We start from the raw sequence: 17,982 nt of genomic DNA on the forward strand, positions 1-17,982 counted from the left end.
GAGCAGTGGAATCTGAGTAAAGCCAATATATGACATTAACTAGCTTTGGCCCAAAACCAAGTTTAGACATGATTTGAGAAACATAATCCCATTGTACCGTATCAAATGCCTTTGCCACATCCACCTGCATGATCAAGACATCTTGAGCAGAATATTTTGCATATTCCATTGCGATGAGAGTATTGGAGATATTATCATGTATATGCCTTCTTGGAACAAAACCATATTGCCTGGGATGAAGTCCATCATGAAGGATATCCTTTATCCGATGTACCAACATTTTAGCAATAAGTTTATATATAACAGGCATCAAAGTGATAGGCCTCCAGTCATCCATTGTCTCACATAGAGATTTTTTGGGCACAAGCTTAACCAGACCATGCTTCCAAGCTGAGGGAAGATGTTGATGCTGCCAGGCTACATTAATGAGCTTCAAAATTGGACCCTTCAATTCAGCCCAAAAGGCTACAAAAAATTCAACCGTCAAACCATCCCAGCCAGGGGATTTATGTTTACCCAAATGCTTGAGGGCTTCATCCAATTCAATATCTGAAAAAGACATTTCCAGCATTGAAGCTTTTTGCAAAGAAACAATAGGAGAAACAAGCTCAATAAATCTGCTCCGAGCCAATGCAACCTGAGGTGTAGAAGAAGATGGTTGAGAAAAAAGAAGCTGAAAATGATCCAGACATTGTTTTTCTAGCTGAGATAAAGTCTGGGTCCAAAGACCATCAGGTTTCTTGACTCTCATGATAGATTGACTTTGTCTATATACGCATGTAAATTTTGAAAGAAAGATTTCGAGGAACAACCCTTATCTAGCATAGGTTTAACTCTAGCCCTTGTCTGCCATTTGGAAAGCTTGCGTTTATCATTAGCATCAATTATGGAAGAGGCACAAGACAATGAATTCTGCTCAGAAGCAGAAAGAGACCTTTGATGGCTAATCTGTACCAAGGACTGCTTATATGATTTTGCCCACTGGATATGCTGTCTGGTTTCTGCCATGTACCATCTTCCATATTCCTTAATGACATTTTGAATACGATGTACAAAAGAGCTCCAAGCAAAATCCAGATCCTCCTGAGCATGGGATAACAATGACTTGCAAGCCAATCTGATCATTTGCTGGAATTTTTCATGAGAAAGATATAATTGATTGACCTGCAAGTGTTTGACTAAAGAAAGCTGCATATCATCCAGAGGCATACCAAATGAAAGGTTGAGCCAAAGAGGAGTGTGATCAGATAGTTGTTGAGAATAATTAGTCCACATTTGACATGTATAATCATCATATTGCTGAGCATGAATAAGATACCATCTATCAAGCCTGGCCCAATATTCTGTAAAAGCATTATGATGATATGTAAATCCCAAAACTAAAGGGTGAGTTGCTGTCCATAAATCTGCAGTATGAAGTGATGAAGTCATATGTTCCCATTGCTGGATTTCAAAGGGTAGCATATGGGATTTATGTGTGGTATTGTCCTTCCAGTAAGGAGAATTATTGAAGTCACCACAAAGTAGAGCATTTGAGGACCAAGGATATTGGTTTATGGAGTCCCACATTTGAGCTCTGGAAGCTGAAATTTGAGAGGCATACAAGGAGCCTATTTCAAAAATCTCTCCATTGATCATACATTGGATAATCATCCATCGGCCACAAAGATCGTTATATGCTACGCAGGGTTGGAGATCATGTCTGGCTAAGATGCAGAACCCAGAGAATTGTTCAGATCCTGCATAAAATATATCATATCCTGAAAAGAACCCATGCTGGCCAGCAAAAGAATGCTGATTATGCTCTTGCAGACACACAACATCTGGATGAGTATTATTTATATAATGCCATAGGAGCCTCCATTTATGCTGATTGCAGAGGCCCTGTATGTTCTCACACACACACACACACACACACACACACACACACATGCGTGTACATGCCCACATACACGCCAGGACATGAATGTGCACACACAAGACATGTATGTGCACAAACACGCACACACAAGGACATGCACACCCACGCACACCCCCACCAACCCCCTACCATAGAATTCTCAAGAGTTTTAATATGTTCACATAAATTTGGAAGAAGTCTCTCTCTCTCTCTCTCTCTCTCTCTCTCTCTCACACACACACACACACACACACACCCCACCCAACACATCTATCTTCAAATCAAACATTGTTTCACATTCTTACCTCTGAATTGAGCACTCTAAATTGAACACCAGTATCAAATTCTCAAGGATTTAACTTTCCCTTTAAAAACGAGCTCTCTCTCTCTCTCTCTCTCTCTCTCTCTCTCTCATATTACATAACTCATCCATCATCAAATTGGAACATTGTGACTTGCCCCCACTAAATTTGACACCACCACAAGTTATCAAGTTTCAAATGCAAAATTGGAATCTCTCTCTCTCTCTCTCTCTCTCTCTCTCTCTCTCTCTCCACACAACTCATCCATCATCAATTGTTTGAAGCCTATGACTAAATTAACAAGTAAATTGGCCTACACCAAATAATTTATCAAGGGTTCCACTCCCTCCCTATAAAATTGAAAGCCTCTCGTCCACTCCAAATTGAACATTGTTTGATTTGGCCAGATCTAAATTGAACCACCACCATCAAAACTCTCAAGGGTTTTTAACTCCCCCCTAATAACATAACACAAACACACTCATCTTAAATGTGATGAGGGGACCTTGAACTGAAAATCAATGCTACCATAAGGACCCAAAGAACCGATAACAGGAGGGAGCAAGGACACTAATAAGAGGGAGCAATGAGAACACGAAAACCCCCTTGACCAGTTGACCAAACGAAGGGAAGTGAGGGAGGAACGGTAAGGCCCACAAGCAGTAACAAACAGCACAATGGCAGTACTTGATGAAATTGGACAAGATTAGATGTTGCTACTCATGAAAACTAACAAAAAGTATGTTCCAAAGCAAGCTATAAAAAAGGGAGCTGTACACAACTCCGAATAAAAGCAAGAGAACATTGAAACATTAGGTTGGGGTAGGGTGACCACCAGTCAATGTCACATTCTGTTCAATTGAAAACCAACAGAACACTAAATCCCAAAGGAAATTCCATAAAATCTACCGTCTCCAATTAATGATATTACATCCATGCAAATTTGCCCCCCCCCAAAAAAATCCCTTACTTTTTACCTGCTGATTGAAATACTGACTTGTTACATGCTCACTCTAAAGACATAAACGGAATGGCACCAAAACAGCTCTAAAACACTAGCCAATCAAAAACACTAGCCAATCAACTCTGTAAGAACAAATCCCAACACCCTTGCAAAGAATCTGTAGACTCTAGGAAAAGCATAACTGCAAAGACAATCAGTAGGCTTCTCTCTTGATAAATTATTCAAACAAATGGATATAGAATTTTTTTCTCTACATGATCGAACACCAGCCTTTCCTCTCCTCCACGGTGGTCGTCTGCTGTGGGAAGCTCTTGAACTCAGATGGATCATATGAAAATTCTTTAGTGTCCAGTCCATACTGAAAACCAATCAGATGATAATAAGAAAACAATGTGATTCTCTGTAAGCTGTAAAGGGACAAGACTATCAATACCTACCTTTTCTCTCATTCTAGTACTCCAAGCATCTGTTCGGGCAGGACGATTATCAGAACCAGCTACAGTGGTATTAGTTCCTGAAGTTGTTTGCCTGTTCAACAAAGGTTGGCGGCTTGTCCTTGAAGTGAGGTACTCATCATCACTGTCGTAATCCTTCCTGCGATTCGATCCAAGTGCTCGCAAAATAACAGCCAGTAATAGAGCAAAGGCCTGTTCTAATTACCATGGAAATCATTATCAATGGCATAAGCCTCTCTCTCTCTCTCTCTCTCTCTCTCTCTCTCTCCCCCACATGATCAAGATCACGATTGTGTATATGTACCTAGCCATTTCATTTTCCTCTTTTTTTTAAAACAAAATCTTAGCCCCCTTTCTTGCAGAACTCTTCAATAGGGACTTATATGAAGGCTTTCCCCCATTCTTGGACCTCTCACACCATCGTCCCCATCCATAAAGCAGGAAACCCCACCAATCTCGAGAAGACCATTATGAAGGCCATACAATGGCCAAGATCTACGGGGCAGTTTTGGAGGCTGAGATCAGTCTTTTGGCAAAGAGACAACGACAGAGCCACAGGCCAGGCAGGCTTCAGGAGAAACTACTCTACGTTGGATCACATCTTTACTCTCCGAGTGACCATTAAGGAGGCAAGGGCACAGAAGAAAACTGTATATTGCTTTTTGTGGGTTCTTTCGCTCGGTCCCTATATCCCCACTCCTGGACCGCCCCCAGTAGGTTCAGTATCGATCGGATGTAGTATGGGGAGCGATGGCTTTATATGAGACAGTGATTGGCAGAATCCGGGCACCAAGAGGACTCTCAGGAGACATCCACAGTACTATTGGGGTCAAGCAGGGCTGCCTGCTATCTCCTACACTGTTTGGATTGTGTATAGGTGAGATGATAGATGACATCATCTGTGGACATACTTGGAGGGACAGAATAACGGTTGGCTCAGATGGTGGTGGCCATCTTGCTATACGCAGATGACATAGTATGATTTTTATTTTGCAGAGGGTTACGGAGACGTCTAGATGCATTGCAGCGATTTTGTGATGAGAGAGACCTCACGGACAACCTCGGCAAAACCAACGTCATGGTTTTTAACACCTACCAAGTGCAGGCTGGCCGGTCCTTTCTCTGTAAAGAAGTCCAGGTGGAGATCGTTTCATCTTATGTCTACCTAAGAGTGGTCTTCACAGGCCCGACCTTCTCCATGATACCTGCTACCCATGTACCCCTTGCAAGAGGATACACCTCCCTAGCATGCTTGGAGAGAGAGTGTCTCCAGGCCCACTTCCAGAGGAGACTCGCAGCAAGTGTTGGTTGTTCGACACTTCAACCCCGCAGCAAGTGTTGGTTGTTCAACACTTTACCCCCGCAGTACAGTGCCAGTGCCGATTTTTTGCGACAAGATTTCGGAGTGGATAACTGGCAGAGACAAACATGGCCTTCAGATGGAATGCCTCCCCCCCTTCAACTATAGCCTTGCCATAGAGCTGTTCAAGCTCACCCCCAAGCACAGGGGGAAAGTAGCGTCCAAGACATGGCTCCACGAGCCAAGTTCCTCGTGTCCCATACCACCAGTACACACCCATCGGATGTAAGCACAGAGTAGTCTCAAGGCCTTGAATCCAAGTCTTAGGAACTATTGCATGCCGAAGCCTTGCTGTACTTGATCCAGCCCTAAGCCTACTGCTTAGAAATACTAATGCAAAAGCAATGATTAGCCAGCAGAGAGAAAAGAGAGATGAACTCTGTTTTATGTATATTGATATGATACAAAAGATATCTTCGACTGTACAGCTTCCAAGGCCTTTGGCCTTCCAAAAGGGATACCTACAACCTCTAATGGACTGACTATGACCAGCCCCAAGAACGGGGATCAGATGATCTAATGACTGACTATACCTTTCTACTTATACACTCTTAGGAATATCCCTGCAGCCACCCGACTGCTGTCGGCCAGCAGAGGAAACATAAATAATATTAAATATCTTTTAATGATGCTGACATTATCTACATAGTGCTTATGTCTTGGCCGACCAGGGGGCGAGGGGGGAGGGGGAGACTTCTTTACATATCAGATACCCTAATCCTAACCTAAGCTTGCTGCCAATTCAGTGATTAGCAAAAGATTAGCCATGTCCGCGTGTGTGCACATAGCATTCCCTCCTGCTAAACTTGATGATAGGTTGGAAACCTATCATTCTTCCTCCCTGGACTACTGACTCTATACTTTGACTGCTTGACTTCTGACACTTTAACTCAAAACCCTGTCACTCCTCTGATTCCACTCCAAGTCTAGTTTGAGAACTGTGCATCTCATCTGTTCCACTTTGTCCCCATGCCTCCAATCCCTTTCTCTTATCACAGCTATGTTCTCCTGAAGTGAGAATGATTATGCTTGATGCTCCACCTTTGGAAATGATCTGAGAGCCAATGGTATGCTCCTTTGAGCACATATGTATATATATCTATATATAGACATACCACATATATCTATTCCCAGGGAACGCTTTCCTCTGGCTTTGCTTGCAACCGACCACCTCATAAATACTACCATGGCTGCATTCTTCCATGGATCTGTGCACCTTTCTTGGGACAGGATGGCTGAGCCTGAATGCTCCGATACCAATGTTGCATGTGGTCCTGTGGAGCCCTTTGTTGGTTTTCGGAGTCTTCACGTATATGTACCTGCTTGTGTCTGTGTGTGAACTGTGTGCGAATACTCTCTTATGTGAGTAAGTGAGGAAGTGTGTGTGAACCTCTTATAGCCGTTTTATGTGTGAATGTGATACGCAATAATGTCATAGGCCTAGCCATGTGTTATTGCCCCAGTAAATGTGATGTCATCATTAGGTCTTGCAATCTCTGTTTCTTGTATTTGAGTTTGTTACATCTTTCTCCTACAAACACCACCATGGATATCTTCAAGCCTCCATACCTGTTGCACTATGCTTACCCTAATTCCCACACTTGGTATCAGAGCCAAGTTTAGGGTTTTGTTTTCGACTATTAGTCTTTAGAGTTTATAGTCTGTGAGAGCCAAGAGGTTTCTGTTGACGGCAGCGATATGCTGCATCTGACACCCGTTCTGCGACAGATGTCGGCCGAAACTCTCAATGCCTCTGCTCGCCGACAAAGATCTGCAACAGTTGCGCCGCCAACAACTTACTGTGCGCTCCTCTGCAGTGCTGCAGTGGCCACTCGCCAGAGTACCCAGACCAGCACCGTCATCTTCCTCCGCAATGGCGAAGCAGCATTTTTTCATCTACTTTAAGTTTTAAATAACCTTCAAGTCACCGTGAGGCAGCACCTGACACCTAGAAGGGCCCACACACAACGGCTGCCGATGTTTGCCTATTTAGACCTCACCAATAGTCAGCCACGCAGCACTCCCCACTGCTCACCCCAGCTGTGCCACCTTGTTTTCGTCTATGTACGCTGGTGTTCATCTACTCCCTCAGCCTGTCTGTGGTTAGTACCTCCACATCAGCAACGTGCTGAGTACCTCCATATCAGCAGCAACCGCAAAAATGTACCTGCACAGTGTTGAATCAGAATCAGATTTGGGGCTTTCAGAAGTAGACGGTAAAAATCGTCGAATTAGAGCTCCCACATTCTTCAATATTTAGGGCTTTTGCAGAAATCAGTGAAAATCAGCCAAGTTGAAGATCTTGCATTCTCCAAAATTTGGGGGTTTTCAAAAATCAGGGCAAAATTGCAAAACTTAGGCCACTTCAGTACGATAAATTTGGGGCTTTCCCATAAATGTTGATTAAACCATCAAACCAGAGGCATTGCCTCGGTAAAAATTTGAGGCTTTTCCCAAATATGCAGAAAATCAACAAATTAGAGCTCCCAGAGCCACAAGAAATTGGGACTTTTCCAAAATCGGGCATCCTGCATCAATGAAAAACCTTGGTTTTCTTCATCCGCATCTTCAAATTTGTGCACATCAAGGGCCTCTGCCTAGGCCCTTGAGCCTAAAAAGATGGCCCAATAGTCAATTGCTTGGCAACACTGTCACAAAAGATCTTCACCGACATACCACCGGCATGGAGGGTTTTTTTTTTTTTTTTTTGGGGGGGGGGGGGGGGGGGGAGGGGGGGGGGGGGGGGGGGGATGAACTCCCAAAAATTATCTTTTTCCTGTGTGTGCCAAGGAACATCCACCCGCACCCCCCCCCCCCCCCTCCTCCACCCCCTGGAAAAAGATTTGTAGTAAGAGTTCGTCATGTTTGTTAGTTATATGTGTTTTGTACCACCTTGTGTTATAAAAGGCTCCAATACTTCAAATCTACCTCTATTTAGATCAGGGGCAGGGGCAGGGGCAGGGGGAGGGGGAGGGGGAGGGGTTGTTTTTTTGAGACTAATGTAAGTGAAAGTCATGCGTGGTTAAGCGCCTCTGAGCCTTTTGTGCCAAGCTCAATTGCCTCTGAACCACGCTTACTAGCCTCTGAGTCTGTAGCAGGGAACATATCTTAGATGGAGCATTAGAGTGTAGTGTTGAGCCCAAATCATAGTGGCTGTTGAAGGTCTATCTCAGGACATCTCCACCTTCACTCCGATGGGGCGTTTGTTGGGATTCAGAGTATTCACGTGTGTACCCACTTCTGTCTGTGTGTGAACAGCCCTTGTATGTGTGTGTGAACACCATTGCTCCACGAAGAGCTGAGCAAACTTGTGACTCTTTCCTGTCGACTTGGTAGGGATAAATCTAGCCGTCTTTGTCAATTGGCCTATTACGTGTACCAGATTGAGTCATGGTAATCCAACTCCAAAATCCATCAAGACATGTTGCGATTTGTCCTCCATGTCCAAAGGATGTAACAACCCTCCAGCTCTAAGCCTTTTAGCTTTCTTAAGCTAACACTAGGTACACTTCTACACACAATCCTCAACAAAAGATTTCATGCACGACCAATAAAAATGCAACCAACCAAGGCCAAGCTTCTACGTATGCTTGGGTGCCCTGCACTGAGTGCGTCATGGCACTGATGCAATATCAAAGCTTGGATATCCAAATCACTGGGTACACAAACCTTACCATCCTTGAACCCACCTTTAATGGAATACTTTTCCAATATCTTTCTTCAAAGAGCATTCATCGTAGTGTTAAGAACACTCAGATCTTGTGGGTTGCAACCGTCTTGGACCAATTGTAAGCGCCCCATACAACGTGGTATGCTTAACAATTAATATTCCCGTTTACTTTCGATAGTTATTCCACACTTAAAATAGATGAATAACAAAACTAACTCCAAATAACTCAATGCTAAAACTAATTACAACACGTGTGCATAAGATAGCAATACATATTGGAAGTAAAGTTGAGAGACATATGACGGAGCCAGATTGAGGATTGAAGATGGGCAAACCCCTCCCCCCCCCCCCCCCCAAGATGGGAATTTATTTCTACTCAATCCAAGTACTTTAGGATTGAGTTCAGTTACAATCAACTTGAGAGTGAAGAAGAAGTAATCTTCACTTTCACAGACCGTGCAAAAGTCTATGCTAATGAACATACAAAAACAAGCAAGTATGCAAATGTATTTTCTTACAATACATAGATAGTGAGAAGCCCGAATGGGAGAGAGAGTAATCAGCCTTCTTGTTGATGTAGAGCTTTACAATGGCTGCAACTTTGTACTTGATCCAAAGATGAAGGGAAAAGAGACTTTATAAAGATCATGTGGAAGCATTGATGGAGTGGTAGGGGTTGTACCCAAGTGGTGTGGGCTGCTTTAGGGTGAGTAGGGACTGATTTACAGCAAGGGAGTTGTGTGTAGAATGAGAGGAAAAGGGTTGTATTTATAGGAAAAGAGAGCTTCAAGGCTTAAGAGGGAACGTAAGGCTGAAAAAGACAGGTGTCCAGCCACATGTTAGAAGGTGGGCAAGTGGACGGACACTTGGAAACTCAAGTGACAAGTGTAGGGACACTTGTCCATTCTTCTAGAACACTTGGAGCTCAAGTGACAAGTGTTGGGACACTTGTCCATTCTTCTAGAACTTTCTGTGGTGAGGTGTCATCTGCCAAAATAGAAACCTCCAAATTTAGCAAGCACAATTAGGATGCAAAAATTACTAAATATAGTAAGTGATTCCTAAATTTTACGAAATCTTTTTTTAGGGTTAGCCTTAGGGCAAACCGAGATCCCTATTTTTTAGGAGATTTTAGGGACCCCCCAATATGGGAGTCAAATGAAAGCTCTTTCCGTCCACATTCTTTTTTTTTGGGTAATATCCAGTGCAGTATATTTATATGCTCATAAATTTACATGATGGGAGGTCTCCGAAATGGAGAGTATCCCAAAGATCCGAAACATAAAAAGAAAAGCTCTATGCAAGAAGCATCCATATCACCCTCATGGCAGGCATCATATAAGGATTGCCGCAATGAGGCTCGGAAAGATTCATATGACTTGTGAATCTGCCGACCCAAGTATGCCAAATTATGCTCACTCCAGATTGTCCAAAGAGCCCAATATCTCACCCAGGAGAGAAATAGTGAGTATTGAGACAAAGACCTCATAAATCTGCCAAAGAGCCAAAAATGTTTCCCAAATCTGTGACTCGGGAAACGGAGCTGAAGATAATCTGAAATTCTTCTGAGGAGGATCCTAGAACACGGGCAGTGCCAAAGCAAATGAAGAACAGTCTCTGAAGGAGCCTGACATCTTAAACATGTGGATGGTGCAATGCGACGTTTAGCAAGTGTGACCCCCATTGACAATGTGCCTGTCATACATCTCCAAAGAAAAAGTCTTTGTTTCAATGGCATTTTACACTTCCATAACATCCCAAGATTCTTCCGCCACCATGAGAGGGGCTTCCTTATATGCCACACAGAATTAGCATGTTGCTGAATCCATGGAGTAGGCTGAAGAAGCCTGTAAGCTTTGATGGAGGTTAAGGCGGGAAGAGGAACAGGATGAGTGCATGTAGCAGAGGGTTGCAGTTGCCAATCCGTAAGCCTGTCTGTGTCAGCCACGAGGAACACGTAGAAAAGGATGTAATAAATCAGCAATTTTCTTCCATATAGACCTATGATGCATTCCCAATGCATAGGAAGCAGTGGCCTGAGGAAAAGATAAGACATAGCCCTGATCATCTACCACATCATGTATGTATCTAATTCCCAATTTCATGAGATTGTATGCCCGAACAAGTTCCTGTAAAGCGAGTGGAATGTCAAAGATGGCACTCCAATGAATACTTTCTTTCCTCATTGAGTTTGTCCCCGAGCAATTATCAGGAGCCCATTTGACCTTAGAAAGTACTTGTTTCCAGTCAAGTATCAGAGCAGTAGAGAAAGGACAGCCAGGTATCTTCCCTACAAATCTCCCAATGACAACCTCCCAATGATCAGTAATCCAATGACCATAAGCACAAGTCCTCATGTTGACACACATGGATGCTAGCATACAAGTCCATGGCTGTTGTTGGCGGAAAAAAGTATGCAGCATAGTCGCCTTCCTTGCAAGTACATATATCTTATATTGAGGACATTAAGTCCACCATGCATCCTAGGAGAGCACACCATTTCCATCTTCATCAGTCTCAATGCTTTCACAGTAGTTTTTGTCCTCCATAACATCTCCATAGCTTGAGACATAAAGGCTGAAATATCCCTGGAGGACCAATGCAGCAAAGGCAAATAGAACTGGACATAGGACATTACAATGGACTGTACTATTCTGAGCCTGACGTGAAGAGCCCAAGTAGAAATCTTCCAGTATTCCAGTTTATGTTGAAGTCTTTGGAAGATCCATTTTAGCTGCTGCTTCCTGGTGATATTCCATCCTATGGGATATCCCAAATGCCTGACTACATCTTTGGAATGCACCACCTGACCCAGCCAAAGAATAGAATGCCAGTCCCATTGTTTCAGGGGAAGTAATTTAGATTTGTCAAAGTTGACATGCAATCCCGCTGCCAAGCCATACAATGAAAGAGTGGTCATAAGCATTTGAACTTCCCGGGATTCTGTGGCATAAAGAAGGAATCATCAGCATATGCTTGTGCCAAAAAAGATGCAGCTCCAGGGATTTTAAGACCAGTCATCTGTCTTGTGTTTGTAAGATGATCAAGATACATTAAAAGGGGATGGGTCGCAATGGCATATAAGAGAGCACTAAGAGGACAGCCCTGTCTAACTGATCGACCCAATGTCCATGACCGAGACAGATGACCCCCAAGAATGCACTGAGAAGTAGAGCCAGAATAAAGCCAATAAACTGCATTTGCCATCTTGGGACCAAAGCCCAACTTGGTTATGATTTGAGAGATAAAATCCCATTGAACAGTGTCAAATGCCTTAGCAATATCCACCTGCAATATAAGCACATCTTGATGCGAATACTTAGCATATTCAATTGCAGTCAAGGCATTGGATATATTGTCATGGATTTGTCTTCGGGCACAAACCCATACCGATGAGGATGAAGTCCCGCATCTAGTATCCTGTGAAGCCTATGCACAATCATTTTGGTAATGAGTTTGTAAACTACAGGCATCAAAGTAATAGGCCTCCAATCTGACATACGGTCACACAGATGTTTTTTGGGCACAAGTTTGACTATGCCATGCTTCCAAGAGTGCGGCAACTGATTTTCTTGCCAGGCAACATTGATCATTTGCAAGAGGACTTCTTTCAAATCATCCCAAAAAGAAATATAAAATTCCACTGTAAGGCCATCCCAGCCAGGGGACTTGTATTTGCTGAGGTGGAACAATGCATTATCAAGTTCTGTGTCAGTAAAAGGTCTCTCCAAGGTAAGAGCTTCATCCATTTCCACTATTCCAGAAACATATTGGAGAAATTCAGTCCTAGCCTCAGTCATTTGATTTGATGGGGAACTAGGAGCAGAGAATAATTTTTGGAAATAATTCTGGCATTCATCTTGGAGATCAGAGAAAGAGTGTGTCCAAGAGCCATCTAGCTTCCTTACCCTTAGGCATGAGTTTTTCTTTCGAGTAGCATGCAAGCCCTGAAAAAAGGCTTTTGATGAGCAGCCCTTATCCATGAGGGGCTTCATTCTTGCCCTAATCTGCCATTTGTGCAATTTCCTCTGATCATTAACAGTCAATTTAAATTGAGCATGTGAAAGGGAATCCTTTTCTGAATCAGAGAGAGGCCTTAACTGAGAAAATTCAGTCAATTGTTGTGCTGTCCTTTTTGCCCATTTAACCTCATTCCTCCATTCAGTCATATGCCAGTTGCCATACTCCCTAATGACATTCTGCATACGAGAGACAAAGCTGTCCCAAGCATAATTCATGTCCTCCTGGGCATGCAAAGGCAAGGGATGAATTGCAAGTTTGATCATTTGCTGGAAATAGTGATGTCGGAAATAAGCCTGATTAACATGCAATAATCTACTGGAGAGGGGTGGTAAATCATCCATGGTAAATCATCCAGAGGCATGCCAAGCTGCAAATTCATCCACAATGGGGCATGATCTGACAAGCCCAATGAGAAATCTATAAGGAGATGAGGGCTAAAATCTGCAAATTGTTGAGGGTAAAACAAATACCATCTCTCAAGCCTTGCCCAGTATGTAGTAAGTGCATTATGATGAAAAGTATATCCAGGCACTGACTCTTGGAGAAGCACCCATAAATCTTCAGCCTGCACAGAAAGAAGCATGCTGTCCCATTTCTGCCTTTCCAATGATAGCATATGAGATCTTGAAGTGGTGTTATCTCTTGGCAAAGGGGAATTATTAAAATCTCCACACATGAATGCATTGGATCTCCATGGATATCTGCATAAAGAATCCCATAATGAAGCCCTCATGGCAGAGGTCTGGGAAGCGTAGACCGATGCAAACTCAAGAATATCACCATTGACATTACATTGTATGACCATCCATCTGCCACTGCTGTCATTGAAGGCTAACTGAGGCTCCAGCCCATGTCTAACCAGTATGCATACACCTGAGTAGGTAGTGGTACCAGCATAATATATATCATAACCGCCAAAATAAACATGATGACCAACCATGGAGTGTTGATTATGCTCTTGCAAACAAACAATATCTGGCTGCATTTTATGTACATAATTCCATAAAAGCCTCCACTTTGAGACATTGCAGAGGCTCTGTACATTGTAGGTAAAGCACTTAAGTGTTTGAGGCATGAAAGAGGTATATACAGCAAAGTATCAGATATAAAAACAAGACATCAGAGAGGCCAAGCCTCTGCCTGCATGGGCTCCATTCCATCATGACCCATGAAAGACATAGCATTATCCCCTCTTCTGAATCACATATGGGGATGCCCTTCTTTCTGTCCACATTCACAAAATAGTAATGGTTTTTCAATCTGATGCATCTAACTCATGTAAAATGAAAATCAAGCAATCACTCTAACATAGACTTTAATTGGTCATGCCATCTTATCGATTGTAATTGTCTGTTCTAGGGGATCTAGCCCACACTTCCAGGCATCAATCCTTTCTGTGTACAAGCTTGACCCTGATATGCTTGAGTTCCGGCCATAGGCGCCCAATCAGGTCATATAGATGGAAGTGTGCACTATCCATGTTCTACCCGTGCACTATCCATGTTCTAGCCCACGGCGTGGACCCACCATGACCTATGGCCACTCACCAGCAGCCAACTCCTATGCATGAATCTATCCAAATGAATGGATTTTCTTGCTTATCTAAATTCAAAGGAAAACATGAAAAACATAGAAGAAAGTATAATTATTACAGAGGATACAAAGAATTCTTTCTTTCATTTTGTGTTGAGTCATGACAGCCCTCTAGCTTTCACTCCTCAGCTAAAAAGCTTCTTCGTATGGTTCAAGAATCCTTGGATAAGATTGCATGAACTTTTAAGTTTTCATCTATCCATTTTGCATCCGTTGAGGATAGATCTTTGAATTTCAGCAAAAACTTCCGAGTCACAAGGCCACTTCTAGTGCTTTGGTCTTTGTGAAACAATATCTGTTCTAGTTCTAGCACCTGTTCAGTTTCTTCCACCAAAGGTGGATCTTCAATGATGGGTTCTTTTGATTCTGGTCCAACATAAGGCTTTAGCGAGCTTACATGAAAAGCATTATGTATCTTCCAATGAGGTGGAAGATCAAGCCTATAAGATACTTCATTGATCTTATCAATAACTTTGAATGGCCCATAATATCTATTGGACAACTTTGGAAAAGATGAAGTTTGGCCGGTTCTTGCTTCAAACGGCTTTTATCAAATTTCAGCAAAATATAGTTGCCCTTCTCGAAGACCAAATGGCTTCGATGCTTGTCAGCTTCTTTTGTCGCTCCTGAGCCGACCTGATTGTGGAGCGGACTTGATTCATTGTTGTTTTCAAATCTAAAGCAAACTCATCAACAACAAAAATCTTATCTTTGGTGCGAACAATTGGTGGTGGAATCACTTTACCTTGTATAACCTCATTTGGAGCTTTTCCTGTAGATGAATGCACTGTATTGTGGTAGGCAAACTCCACCAAAGGAATGTATTTCTCCCACTGGGTCTTATGTTCACTAACATAAGCTTTGAGCATATCAAGGAGTCTAAGATTCATGACCTTTGTTTGCCCTTTAGTTTGAGGATGGAAAGAAGAAGAAAACTTCAAGGTAGTCCCCAAGTTTTCAAATAAAGCCCGCCAAAAATTGCTTGTGAACTTAGAATCTCTATCAGATATTATTTCACAAGGCATCCCATGTAATCTAAAAATGTGCTGGATAAAGAGCCGTGCAGCTTGTGCAGACTTCAGTGTTTTATGACAAGGAATAAAATGTGATTGGTTGCTGAATCTATCAATAATAACCCAAATCATGTCATGACCTTGTGGAGTTCTTGAAATAACTAAGATGAAATCCATAGTGATGGATTCCCAAGGAGCATCTAGAACTGGTAAGGATTGCAACAAACTAGGAGTCTTTTGTTTGTCATACTTGGATTTTTGACAAACCAAGCATATGACTCTATGAAGTCGTGTCTCTTCGAAGTGTGGGCCAGTAGAAGAAACTAGTGCACTCAAAGTGGCTGCCCTTCCTCGATGACCTGCATATGGAGATTGATGGCCTTCTCTCAACACTTTTTCTTGAAGAGGAAGAGTGATATAGAGGCAATTATTCATCAAGAGATAACCGTTCTGATAAAGTAATCTGTATGAGACCCTCCTTGCTATAAATTTGCCTAAACAGCTGCAAAATCAAAATCTTTCTCATATGTGTTCTGCAGCTCCTAAAACTCTTCATGATGGGCCACTGTCATGGTTGAAATTTGAGGGACTCTAGGAAGTGCATCTGCCACTACATTATGCTTTCCAGGAGTATACATAATCTGAAAATGAAACATGGATAGGAAGTTTTCCCATTTCGCATGTTTTTCTTTGAGTTTTGAAATACTTCAAGCTTTGATGATCAGTTCTAACCAGAAACCCGTTGCCTAACAAATAATGCTTCCAAATCTTTAAGAAGCTAGGAAGGATGTCACCAGCTTGGACATTTCCCAGTATGAAAGGGGTCTGATGGACTCCAGGATCTCTAAATATTTGGAAAGTACAAGCTTTGAGAATGGGGGATTATCCTGGAATACAAAGAACCACACTCCTAAAAATTTGGAGAGTTGCTATTTTTGGCTCAAATCTGATGGAAATTATGTTCACGTCATTACGTCTGGAATTGAGCAGATACCAAGAGTTGCCAAAGTACCTATGACAAATGGGCTACTAGTTGGGATATTTTTAAAGGTAAAGATTATGGGAGAACCCATCTCTTAGATTGGGACATGTGACAAGAAAGTGAATCAAAGTGAAACAAGTGGTCTCACACTTGTCAGAAAGTGGATCAAAGTGAGACAAGTGGCCTCACACTTGTCACTTCAGCTATTGTGTGTCTCTCCACTTGTCATTATAGCCTTCTCTTGCAATTTTAGCTCATGGGAGGCCCAAATTGACTCGTGTTGGACTGTGTTATGGCATTTGTATATGGATAATCCGGCATCTCCCGTGTGGAGAATAAGGCCCACAAAGCTTGTACATGATATTATTCTCCTTGGGTAATAAAATACTCCAAGGACGGGGTCAGCCCATTCCGGCCTCTATGCGATGTTACATGTGCAAGCTCCATTTTCAGATGTCACCAGCCAGGGTATTTCCTCGTATGAAAGGGGTTTGGTGGACTCCAGGACATCTAAAAATTTGGAAAGTACAAGCTTTGGGAATGGGGGATTATCCTTGAATACAAAGGATCACACTCCTAAAATTTAGGAGAGTTGCTATTTTTGGCCCGACTCCTATGGAAATTCTATTCGCGTCATTACATCTCGAATTGAGCAGATACCAAGAGTTACCAAAGCACCTATGATAAATGGACTACTAGTTGGGATATTTTTGGAGGTAAAGATTATGGGAGAACACATCTCTTAGATTGGGACATGTGGCAAGAAAGCGGATCAAAGTGAGACAAGTGACCTCATACTTGTGGATCAAAGTGAGACAAGTGGCCTCACACTTGTCACTTCAGCTATTGTGTGACTCTCCACTTGTCATTATAGCCTTCTCTTGCCATTTTAGCTCATGGAGCCCCAAATCTATAAATTGGAGCCCTCTCTCTTCATTAAAGAAGACTCTCTTGTTGCATACTAGCCTTCACCACCGTTACAGGCTGCCCTAATGATAGCTACTCTCTTTCTCTCTCTTGAAGGCTGTCCATGGAAGAATACTGGCTGTTGGGGACTGTTTTGGAGACTTCCATCGCTAAGAAATACTGAAGGCAAGGGTATTTAATCATTTTATTATGATTTCTAGCCATTGTACTTGTTGTACCAGCCCTTGTACTTGCTGTACCCATAGTTCATAACATACGTTTAGCAAACGCATACGCATTCGGATATGTAAGAATGTTTCGAGTATGTTTCAGGCTTGGGCCGAGTAACATGTGTGACCCATATAATACCTCATAGAAAGGACGAGATTTAGACAAATAGATACAAATATACATTGTAAACTCAAGCTCTCCAAGTTCCATTATAAAAACTTTAAAAGTTACAACACTTACAAGTTACATAAAGGCTCATTGCTTACGCAAAGGTCAAGCCTTAAGGCTAAATAGTGAAAACTAGATAAATCAAAGCACAAGTTGTAACTTGTAGCAAACAAACATCCATAGCAGAAATTTAAATACTACTCTAGAGATAAAATACTTCATGAAACTTGGAACTTTGGAAGAGCCTATTCTGCTGTATTCTCATCCCCTTCTACTTCTTCCTCTTCATCCTCATGAGAGGAAGAAGAAGAATCCTCATCATCATCATCTGACTCATCATCCACATTTTCCTCAATGCCTCCAACATTTGTGGTTGTGGCTATCATCAGGCTCTTGCATCTTCTGCAAAGAAATC

General features: G+C 42.4%; 1 protein-coding gene across 3 annotated transcripts in view; it reads right to left on the bottom strand.

The window, feature by feature from the left end:
• Positions 1-3,096: 3,096 nt before the first annotated feature.
• Positions 3,097-17,982, bottom strand: part of LOC147606459 (tobamovirus multiplication protein 2A-like) — an 82,997-nt gene continuing 68,111 nt past the window's right edge. For all 3 annotated transcript variants that reach the window (XM_086791656.1, XM_086791655.1, XM_086791654.1), the window contains 2 exons: positions 3,604-3,813; positions 3,097-3,524 (listed from right to left, as the gene is read on the bottom strand). In XM_086791656.1, coding sequence (XP_086647782.1) covers positions 3,417-3,524; positions 3,604-3,813 — 318 coding nt within the window. In that variant the 3' untranslated portion in view covers positions 3,097-3,416. The remainder of the gene's footprint in view (positions 3,525-3,603; positions 3,814-17,982) is intronic.

Source organism: Cibotium barometz, chromosome 57 (genome assembly GCF_041138505.1).
Source record: "Cibotium barometz isolate CiBa-2024 chromosome 57, ASM4113850v1, whole genome shotgun sequence".
Classification (NCBI taxonomy): domain Eukaryota; kingdom Viridiplantae; phylum Streptophyta; class Polypodiopsida; order Cyatheales; family Cibotiaceae; genus Cibotium; species Cibotium barometz.